Source organism: Numida meleagris, chromosome 1, assembly GCF_002078875.1.
Source record: "Numida meleagris isolate 19003 breed g44 Domestic line chromosome 1, NumMel1.0, whole genome shotgun sequence".
NCBI lineage: Eukaryota > Metazoa > Chordata > Aves > Galliformes > Numididae > Numida > Numida meleagris.
The window spans coordinates 51369908-51381140 of NC_034409.1; the positions used below are offsets into that span (position 1 = coordinate 51369908).

An 11233-nucleotide genomic window follows, 5' to 3' on the forward strand; every position below is an offset into this window, starting at 1 on the left:
GCTTACATGTACCTTGGGGTTCTTATGCAAGGACTCCAAACAGCTTTATGGTTCGGATGCACATGGGGATGGCTTTATACAGCCTCTGATGAGACGGCAGTTGTTTAGCAACCTCCAGCAACAACACACAATGGTTAAGACGGGAAGCGGAGATAAATATCGCATCCACTTGAAACTCCGGGAGGGGATTGGAGTTGGCAGAATATAAGCACTCATCTTGAATTTTAGCCAGAATACTCCAAACAGCATTCCTACGCTTACAGAGAGAGCTGTAGGATTTCAAATACCTAACCCATCCCCAGCGGTTTATTTACAACTCGCATTAGGAGCGCTGACATTTCAGGATGCCGGAGATGCTCTATGCTGGAGAGAGTTCCTCCAGCAATGAACTGCACTGGGTTCCTCTAACGCCCTTCCTCAGAATGTCTGCAGAAGGAACAAACAGACTCCATTGGCCTGAGCAGGGTTTTTTTTCCACTGCCATTGCACAGCTCCCTAAGGACAACATTAAATCCTGACATCTGCTTACGAGTTGCTTTCCCCCATACACGCTATTTCTTTGACCCAGACTCCTAAGTCATGGCATACAGCATGCACAGAAAACCTATTTTCCTGCTCTTCTTCCAGTGGCCATACAGCTCTGTACGACCCACCCGCTCCTACTCACTTCATTTTTTGGTACTTAGCAAACCAGGAGTCACGTTGAAGGAAAAGTTTGTTTTGCGTGATCTGCTTTATATGAGGGTGCTTGGCAGTTCTTAAACTTGGTCTGGAGCATCAGCATGCTGGAATATTTCCCATTGGAAGCATTCTCGGTATAAGTTAGCAAATACCATAGATGGATAGGATAGGGGAATAAGCAAGAAAGACTTGTTTATACAGCTATCGAAATCTGTGCCAGGTTGGGGAACACAAAACAGGATAGATAAAACATCCCCAACTCCATTTTAGTCCATATCAGGATTGCACCATCCTTGTCAGGTTGGAAAATAGGAAAGAGTTCTTTTAATGGTGCTGCCTGCGCTGGCACAGGCTGCCCGGGGATGTGGTGCAGTCACTGTCCCTGGAGGTGTTCCAGAGCCATGTAGACGTGACACCGAGGACATGGTCAGTGGGCATGGCGGGGATGGGCTGGCGGTTGGACTGGGTGATCTCTGGCAGAGAAACGAGAGCATCTGCAGGCAGCCCAGCAGCCTTGCTCCGTTCCCAGGAAAGCCCACAGGGTGCAGGCAGGGCCTGGGAAGGTGATGGCAGAGAGCCAGTCATGGGTGTGCAAGGGGTTCCTCCCCTACCTTCCCAGAAAGCAAGCTCTTCTCACCGCTTCGATCCTGCCCACATATTTCTCAGTAAACTCTGATCTTGCCTCGGGGCACTCCATGCTGTTTGATTTATGGGAAGGGAGAAATCCCCCTCCACTTCTCCAAAGCTGGCACGCCACAAGCACACTGAACCTGCAGACATCGGAGTTCGCTGCATGCTGGCTTCCACTGCAGCAATGCTCCGTTACTTCCCCTCTTTCCTTGCGGTCAGCCCAAAGGCCTCACCGCATTGCCCACATCTTTCCTCAGCGAGGCAGGCAGGCAGGCTGCAGCAGGAAGGCTGCAGCAGGCAGGGAAGAGACACGCTTGCCGCCTGCTGTCAGAAGCCTGAACTGAAGGGGAAAGTTGCTGCAATCCCACTTTCGTCAGCTCCTCCAGGTTGTTGCTCAGCTGCACACCTCCTCTCCTTGCTGCCCACTTCTGCTCTGACACAAGGATGAACTCCTGCACCTGCAACACGGCTGCACCGCAACGTAGCTATGGCTTTACGTTCAGCAACACCTAGCTTCCTTCTGGCCGTTAACAAAAGCCTGTTAAGAAAAATGCATTATACTCTGCCCTCTACAAAAATCTGGATTTATGTTTTAGTACTGGTGCCAAAGCTTTGCCAGTAAGCACGGGACAAAGGCTCAGAAGCCTCCTGCAGGGGCTCAGGACGCTTCTATGACAGAAACCTGCTCGCTGCAAGTTGCAGTGCTGAGGGCTGAAGGTTTTCAGTAGGAAGAGCTGTCACACCCACATCCTTTTGATGTAGGGAAGAGAGCAAGCCACACAGGCGCCAATGAGTGTAGCTATAAGTTATTTATTCTGCAAAATAGAGGTATCTTCTATGGAGTTGAACACTGAAATCACAGCATTATGAATTGTGGAAACATTTTGACAGCACACACACACACACAGGCACACACGTACACCTACACACGCACACACAGCCTTTGTACAGGCCTCTACTCTTGCATTATCCAGGAGGGAGCCCTCTCTGCAACTTTATTTGTAAAAACCTGCAGCAAGGGTTGCATTCAAGACCCCTTCCCTTACTCACTGGGCTTTCAAGGGAATGAAGTCAGTCAAGATTAGGTGCATTGCACAGGCAACACGTACGTCAAGAGCGCGGCAGACGCTCCCCAGCGCAGTGCTCAGCACGTCTCGGACAGGAGTTAACTCTTGGCAGAACACAGAATTCAGCCGGAGTGCTCTTGTTCCCACCTCAGTCTTTGCTCCCGTGGCCGAGCACCGGGTGGGTGGAGGAGGCACATTTCCACATTAGGACACAGTCAGTGCTCCCTGTTCACCATGGTCCATGTTCCAAAGGCGGTAAAACTCTGCAAAGTCCACATAGGGCTCGACGCGCCCGTCTTCATCTGGCTGGAGCGAGTGGGTAGGGCGGGAGCGGAAGAGACCCCCATCTGAACTTGAGCTGCTGCTCTGCGTGTGAGTGTTAGTGGACTGGAGAGTCACAGTGGGGCTTTGGCTGGGGAGAGAGAGAGAGAGAGAGAGAGAGAGAGAGAGAACAAAAGCAGCTTTATTTTTCCACATCCACAACTTTGCACAAGGCACCAGAACAAGTGCCAGCTTCTTCGAGGATTAAGCTATCCTTAGCAAATAGGTAAAAGAAGTTACAGATCCCTCCTCTGACAGAGTTTTAGGTGTGTCGAGAACAGCATGGTACTGATGACTGCCAAAGATACCTGCCTCATCTTTAACTGGACAGCTTTAAGTACAGCCAGATATCTGAGAAACAAAGGAAAGGTACCAAAGAAAAGAAGAAAAAAAAGAAGCACACGCTCTGCTGGCCTCTTCACACACATACAGTACGAGCTTTACGGGAAGAGTCTGGCAGCAGAAAAGCTATTCTTGCGTGACCTGCACTACAGCCAAAGCAGCTCTGGTTTGTCAGCTTCATTGTTTCTGGAGCTACCAGAACACAATAAGCATAGAGCTTCTTTGCTCTGCAGCATGTACACACCCCACCCTGTGCCAAAGGCTGAACTCAAATCAGAGTCACTAGTAGGATCCCACAAAGCAGATTCACTCAGGACCCAGGTCTAACCTTTATCCCTTCTTCTACCCTCATTTCCACCTCTGAGCAAGCCAACTTGTGCAGCACAACCTCTTCAGCAGCCTCTGTTCATTATGAAAACAAAGTGCACCCACTCTCCCTCCATGCACGGCACCCAACATCCAAAGGGCTGCTTGCTGCCAGAGCGTCTTCCAGTGACAGCAGCAGAAACTTCTCCCAAAGCGTGCTTCCAGAGCTGGCTTCAGAGCTGCTTGCTTTGCTCATTCCCACTCCTCACATATCGCTTTCCAGCTAACAACTTACGCTGGCTGTCAATACTGCAGTCAGGAGGGCCATGCTGCAGATAAGGGAATGAGTGACAGGTGTGTCTCTGCTTTTCAACCACTTCACACAGCGTGAGCTGCAGGGGATTGCGGGTATCAAGAGAGCAGCATATTTACTTAGTGAGGGTGGGGGTGGCTTCATCCAGAGTTGAGCTGCTGTGGGCACCGTTGACCATCTGGCCTTGGGAAGGCATGACAAGAGACAGCGTGACGCTCGTTTTGCTTGTGCTTTGGGAGCTGGAATATGGCACAGAGACTGGGTAGACGCGGCCCCCTGAGAAGGAAAAAAGCAGAATTATACATGCAGGTGAGACATGAGTGACAAGGGGTGCAGAGCATCAAAGAAAGGTCAAAGATCCCAAGGAAAGGATTTATATTAAACCTCCTTTCTTAGATGCAGTAGTACATCATCAAGTTGTTAAAGACTCTAGGTCTCAGAAGCCAATAATCCCTTTATTAACAAAATTCCCTCTACACTGAAGTATCTACTCTCCCAACATGAGGTCAATGCTAGATCAAGGGCTCTTATCTTCCACCCTCTATTCCGTTTCCTTCTCTCTGCAGCATACCTTGTGTTGGTGTTAGCGTGGGCTGACTCATCTCACCCAAGGGATACCCAAAATTCCTCACGAGCAGGGTCATGTCTTCATGCCGGGGACAGAACTTGGACCGTTCCCCACCACTGGCAAAAGTGTCACAGTGGATCCGTTTAACCCGGTCCACTACAGCTTGGGCCACAGCATCCAGCGACGTCTGCTTGGCAAACTCTGTGGCTATCATGGCTGCAATTTCCTGAACAGAGGAGGAAATAAATGGAACAACGTTTAAATGGTTCTGGAGGAAAACTTTTCCAGCCATGTGACCTAAGAGATTTATGGCAATTTATCTAGCTACAGTTCTCGCCAGTCTCACTTGCTGATATGTGCTTTGTGCCTAGAATCAAACCATTAACAGGCTCCTCCTAAAAGGAGGGGAAGCTGACTGGATGAACTGGCTTGGCAAACCAGCTCTCACATTATTACTGACTGGAATGGGGCGGCACAGGCATCCAGTCCAGGCAGCACTCACATGATAAATGCGGAGTATGGCCCATATGAGAGCAGCTAACACCCCTGAAATAAGTCAGCGGCTGAGAGAGCAACTCCCATGTAAGCACTCACCTGGTTGGCCTGCCCAGGCCCATGAGCTGCCTCCAGAGCTTTGTAGAGCCCTTCAGACATAAGCACCAAGAAGCCAGTCACTCCATCCAGCGAGTGCCCTCCATGGATTTCAGGCTCTGCTATGATAGGCTTAGATTTAGCAGCACTGCAAAGAGACAGTGTTTTTAATAACCGGTGTTATTATCTCACCATAACAGGTGAGAAGGAAGGGTCACAAAGGGAAGTGACTGAAACCACAAAGTTGAGATTTTCTGACCTGAGCAGCTCAATATCAGTATAGCCATATTTGACTTTGTAATCTCCAATGCGCCGAGTGCTTTCCTGCCCACGGATAGTTCCCACTTGTTTTATCTTCCCTGCATCCAAGCCTACCAGATTGAAAAACAAAGAGAGAGAGAGTTTGGGAAACTTGAAGGACTTACTGCAGTCATACCGTCAGGAAGGAGAAACAAAATATCCACAGCTAAAAAGAACTGTAGGACAAAACAAGAAACCAAAGAATCATCCTTCCTCAGAGGAAGCGCTATTTGCCCTGTTCCAAAGGACACGTTCTCATTAGCTGTAATCTGGGAATGAGAGAGAAGGAGAGAGATGCACACAGCACAACATTCACGCTCTGAATGCAATGGCTGGCCCTGAGACAAAGTCCACGTCTTGGTCCAAAGCCACGGGTGGCAGCTGGCCTGGGAGCACAGGCATTCACTGAAAAGGCAGTGGAACATCTGTGCCTGTCAGCTCTGGACCATGTGATGGGAGGAGGAAAGTAGGAAGAGGGAAAACATACGTGAAGGATTCTGCTTTTTCCTTCCAACAATTATTGATCCCTGTTCCTAAATTCCATATGACAATTGCACTAACGTGCTAACTTAGGAAATCTACAAGAGGCACTGAATCTATTCAAATGCTCAGACTGGTGCTGGCTACTCCTAAAACAAGGACAGTGAGCAAGCAGGTATTTAGTTTAAATAAGTTTGATGGGATAACTCAAACCCGGCAGAGGCTAGGGAGGAACCTTATCCTGAAGAAGGTCCTAACAGGGACCATTTGTGAGGGGATGTTATTAGTGGCAGGACTCAGACCAGACGAGCCACTCACCTGGTCTGTTCTGGCAATCCCCCCTTCCTGGTTAAATGGAGAGCTAACAGGCAGAAAATGTTATTTTGAGATTTTCATCTAGGGATGACTGTCCTCGGCACAAGGTGAAGGCAGGGGTCCAACTGAAACTCTCGCTCTGAGTCAAACCAAGCCTCACCACACAGATGGCTCCACACCTACCCCAGCAGTAAGACACAACTCTGCCATCTGCTGCAGACCAAAGCTGACTCATCAACATGGCCTGGCTCATTTGCCAGCTCCTGGCAGGGGGATACAAGCTAACGACAGACACAAACACAAGGAGGCTTCAAGCACACCAGAGAGCTTGTGTCTAAATCACAGTGATGGACCTGGAGCACTGAACAAGCTGAAATGTGCAGAGTGAAGACCCAGGCAGCTGTAAGACCTGTCTCTCCCTTCCCCCAGGACAAGTGAAACAAATACAATCATGACAAACACTATCACTGTGACTTTTTAGCACTGTGTTTCAACTTAGGCCTACAGCAACCTCGGGTAGGTCCCCAAAACAGCCTGTACACCAGGTTGCTCCACAGGCTCTCCCTTCCATTAGAATTGCCAGTAGGAGAACCACTGCTGCACCAGATGAAGTAGTTCAGGATACCTAGCAGATCCCTGTCTCACTATAGACCACAGCTAAATTGTACCTAGTGTTTTAGGCAGTAGAAAGGCAGTCAAAGGCTCTTTTTCCCTGGATTCCTGTGGTCAGTCCTCTGTTTCACTGCACACACCACTACTGAAGGAGTAAGAAACAAAAATGGAAGAGAAATGGAAAGAAATAAGACCTAGCAGGAGCAAAATTATCACACTGACAGCCTCACCAGATAAGAACATCGATCAGGTGAACCTAATGAAGAATGCCAAATTACATCTACCTGAACAAAGGCATAGAACGTTAAGTATCTCCGTATGAAGAGTTTGGTGTTAACAGCCACACAAGTGGTCTGGCCTAGTTCCAGACAAAGAAAGAAAACATGTCAAATGTTGTAAAGGAAAAGGGAAATTGCCTGAAGCATGATGTCACTATAGACAGAGTTCAATAGTTACTGATGTAAGAGCACTAAATGCCAGAGTTTGGTCTGCCTCTGTCTGAAGTGTACTTGCTGTTCTGCAGCAGCATGCACATAGGCAAATCAAAACCCACCATCCTCGGGGTGTGGCATCATGCAGAACTTAACCCAGACTAACTGTGGTTTGCCTCCAAAGGGGCAGTCACACTCTGTCCATCCTGCTTCTGCCCTCTGGCTACATGCTTCTGTTCTTGCCTTCCTATCCACTCCAGCAATTACACAGCTGCAGGGCAAATCAATGACAGTTTGGCAGTGGGACACAAAACTAACTCTCAAAAAAGAACAAAAAAGGAAGAAGAAAAGGACTGTTTTCTGTTGGTTCAGCAAACTGAACTTACTCTGTAGCTTCAGAGTGGCTAGGCATGCAGAAAAAGAGCTCGTTATTTGAAACCACAGCCCACAGAGAGCTTCTTTTTGTTGTCAGTTATTGTTTCCAGGGGCTTAAGTCATTCTTGGTGCCCCAGAAAACTGAGACATGAGATGTTCTCAGGTAGGAACATGAAATTGAACACTCACCCAGCTGGGAGAAGCGAAATAGTTCATCCTCATTCTCTGTCGTATGGTCCACGTTTAGCTGAGTCACCTGCAGCCCATCCACTGTGGACTTACACAACAGTGCACGATTGGTACCTGCAGCGGGAGTAGCGAGATGAGGCACCAGATAGCTCTGCCGTTAAGAGGAAGAACACATCAAAACGGAAAAGGAACAGAAGAGGGGAATAAGGACAGAAGAGAAGAGAAAAGCTCATGTACTCTCTCTTCATAATCTCTTAGAAGTAGTCTTGCTCACAGAATAGTAAGCCTGCTAAGCAGCTCTTCACTCAGGCCTGAGCCAGTACCTCACAAGACAGCTCTCCACTTCCCAGTGAACCTCTGCTACCTCTCAACCCATTTTCCCCTCTCCCTTGGTCGTAAATGTTGTATCAGCCAATATCCGCAGAGATAATGACCTGGACTGACTTCAGTCAGTCCTACCAGTAACAAGCAAATCACTCCCTGACCAGAGACACTGTCCCCAACATTCAGATTGCTGCTGCTTCCTAGAACTGCAGCCGTCCTGAGAAACACCAGAACTGGGATCCTAACAAAGAAAAACTCACCAACATTGGCAATATAGAGCTTGTTGTTGAGAACAACAGCCACAATGGCCATGGCTCCTCCAGAGATCTCCTGCTCTACAACCTTCAATCTCTCCACGATCTTCTGGTATTGAGGAGGCAGCTGGTGGTGAGGAACACCCTGGAATCCAAGATTATGGGGGAGGCTTAAACACGCAGTCCACAACACTGAAACCACAGCTAGAATCAACATTTGTATAGAGGAAGAGGACTCATTTTGGCACATCTCAGCCTCAGGGCAAGACTGTAAGTCATACAATTATTTGTTCAATCCTAACAAACCACGTGGGTCTGATAAGGTTCTGGAGATTACAAACCAATCCACCTAAAGAACAGAATTCACATCTGCCATGCAAATCTGAGGCCTTGCCTACCACCCACATCACATGTCTTTGTCCTAGAAGAGCCATATGTACAGGGCTGAGCACCTTCCCACAGTACATTTAGCTCTTTACTAAAAAAAATAATGATAGGTCTAAGTAGTACCAGTGGGAACTCTGCAGAACAGACCACGGCACTTGCTTCACTTCACATTGGCTCCCGGAGGAGAACTACAGGGACAAAGATTTCAATTACAACCTCCTTTGGACAACACTGACTAGTATCCCATCCAGCAGTCTTGAAGCCGGGACCTCCAGCAACTTCTGTTCTTAAGGTTACTTTACCTCTGGCAGCTGGGACTGCAGGCTGGCCTTCTCTGCCAAAGCATCATCAATGGACTCCAGGAAACTTCTTTCTACCACATCAAAAGCCTAAAAAAGACCATAAGAGAAACCAAGCTATTATTCAGTACCTAGAGAACTTTGAAGCCACCCATCCCCACCTCCTAAGTCTAGTTCATAAGAGCAGTTGATCACAGTTCATACAGACATTAAAGGATCACAGCATCATACTGAAATGCAATTATTTTAGTGCAGCTAGTTAACAGCTTGTGAAAGAAATCCGCGAGACAAAACATACAAATTACAAACACAGCAATGTCAGAGACCTATCTGATTATGTACACTGATTGCAAAAATATTCATCCATCACTCAAGAGAGCGCACTCGCATTTAATTTCTCCCTTTCACTCATTGTCATCTCCTTCTCAGGCTGACTTGCTCCTACATGTCCAGCGAAGTCTGGCTGCAGATTCCTGGAGAGCTGTCAGCAGCACACTGACAGCCAAGGGGACAGACGGGTGTGAGGTGGGAGTGAAACAAAGCATTGCAGCTGCTCAAGATGAGCGCAATCACAACCACTGGCAGATGTTTCAACCCCCTCAGAAACCAGATGCTGCTCCCCTGGTGGCAAAAAGAGGAGGTGGGTAGTGTGAGAAGTAGGAGCTGTTCCCAGGCAAAGCTGCTTTACCTGCAGCAGAACTCGGCGCACATCAGCATCACTGTGATCTGCGTGCAGCTGGCCCAGCAGCAATTCTGCAGAGAGCCTCTGGCCCACAAAGTTGGTGACTCGGTTGCCATCATAGCCATTGAAGACACCATAGAGGTAGCAGTTGTTCTCACTCCTATCAGAGAAGGCGAAAAAAAAGAAGTCACAGATGTCTGTGATACAAAGACACACGTAACAAGTTTCTCCAGAATCCTCTATACTCCGAGTCCTCTGTGAAGAGCTAAACATCACCTGCAGACAGGGGCAGGTAAAGGAGTCTGTGACCCAGGCACAAGCAACCTACCTGAATTTCAACCAGTTATCTTCCAAGGGGTGACCCTCTGTACCCTTGCCATCTGCACTGTAGGAACGGTTTGGAGCTGAGCCCACCCCAGAGAGATGGCAGGACGGTAGGTCATCTGTCCAGCTAGGCTGCTGTTCCTGGGAGACAGAAAGAGGCCACATAAAACCCTGATGTGAGAATGCTGCTTCAGGATGAGCTAAAGGCTCATTCCCACCCTCTCTGCTAACAGAGCAGCACACCCACCAGAGAACTTCACACTCCCTGCTGCAGAGCTGCATCACTTACCCCTTGCTTTCCCTCTGAAGCTGAGCTCTGGCTGCACCTCCGGCTCTTGCTAACAAGAAACCAGAACTGAGATTTGCACCCGAGCTTGATACGCAGTACAGCACTAATGGTGAGTTTGGTGGGTGGAACCCTCACACCTGGAGCACACCCGCTCAGAACAGAGGCCCTCGGGGCTGCCAACACCGACAAAGGGTCCCCGTGCCCACACGGGCCTGCCCGCGTCGGCTGACCCTCACGCCTCAGGCAGGGCCCCAAAGCCCCACACAGGGCTGCGGGCCGGCCCTGGGGCAGCACGGGGCGGGGGACACCCACCGCCCCTCACGGCAGGCACCTCCCCCTTCCCGGGGAGGAGGGCGAAGAGGAGGCGCGGGTCCCTCCTCGCACACACCTAGGGGGGTGCGCGAGCGGAGAGGGGGGGGAAGGCGCCACTCACACTCTGCAGCAGACTCCTCCTCTGCGCCGCCATCTTGCAGCAGCAGCAGCGGCCTCCTCCTCCTCCCTCCTGCCCGCCCTTCTTCCTCCAGAGCAGACAAATCTGCCGGGCAGAGCGGCCGCTCCTCACAACCCCGCCCCTTCTCCCTCAACAGAGAGCAGCGCGTGCAGCCAACGGCTGCTTCCGGCGGTTGCCCCGCCCACGCGCGGGTGGGCCACGCCCCCTTCCCAGCCCTCCGTCCAATGGGGAGGCGGCGGGCGTGGGGGCGCGCATGCGGGGTTCCGTTGCCCCCACCTCCAGTCCTCCGCGTCGTTGCGGTACTGTAGTGCGTGGCGGGTGTCCTTCAAGTCAAGGGGTTTTAAGTACTATAGTTCGCTGTGTTTTGGCTCTGGAGGGCACTGCGTGATTCTTTGGGTCCACCAAAGCCCACCAAAGTGAAATACTTTTAAATTTATTTCTGCCCACGTCTGTCTTAGGGGGGATTGAGGTGTCTCTGTGACTTATCTTGGGGCTTCTGAGGGAAAGGAGCAGCCTTTGGCCACAACGGGGAGCCAAGTGGGGCAGAGACTTGAGGCATTCTGTGAAGTCCTGTGAGCTGTGTTGAGACTGATTCTTAGCGCTGTGATTCTGTATTACGATTCTATAATTCATTCCAAGTGGCCAGCTCTCAGCTGTGATGTCCATGCCTCCTCCATGTGTATCAGCCTGGAGCCTGTAGAA

General features: G+C 49.8%; 1 protein-coding gene across 2 annotated transcripts; it reads right to left on the bottom strand.

Moving 5' to 3' along the window:
• TAB1 (TGF-beta activated kinase 1 (MAP3K7) binding protein 1) lies at nt 2102-10678 on the bottom strand. Of its 2 annotated transcripts, XM_021384847.1 has the most exons (12): nt 10514-10678; nt 9796-9932; nt 9474-9627; nt 8789-8875; nt 8106-8244; nt 7522-7635; nt 5079-5190; nt 4823-4967; nt 4232-4454; nt 3780-3936; nt 3643-3676; nt 2620-2790 (listed from the first exon to the last, which is right to left on the bottom strand). In XM_021384847.1, the coding sequence occupies exons 1-12, from the start codon at nt 10544-10546 to the stop codon at nt 2758-2760; spliced, it is 1368 nt and encodes a 455-aa protein (XP_021240522.1). In that variant the 5' UTR covers nt 10547-10678; the 3' UTR covers nt 2620-2757. The 2 variants fall into 2 exon arrangements, with proteins under 2 accessions (XP_021240516.1, XP_021240522.1); XM_021384841.1 differs by lacking the exon at nt 3643-3676 and having other exon boundaries at nt 2102-2790; nt 10514-10676.

Bases quoted from the DNA above. Each gene is read 5' to 3' on its own strand.
- TAB1 (XM_021384841.1), bottom strand. From the start codon at position 10,546: ATGGCGGCGCAGAGGAGGAGTCTGCTGCAGAGT. The intron at 9,933-10,513 runs GTGAGTGGCGCC...TCTGTCTCCCAG, and splicing joins GGAGGAGTCTGCTGCAGAGT to GAACAGCAGCCTAGCTGGAC. The intron at 3,937-4,231 runs GTATGCTGCAGA...TTTCCTTCTCAG, and splicing joins CACGCTAACACCAACACAAG to GGGGCCGCGTCTACCCAGTC.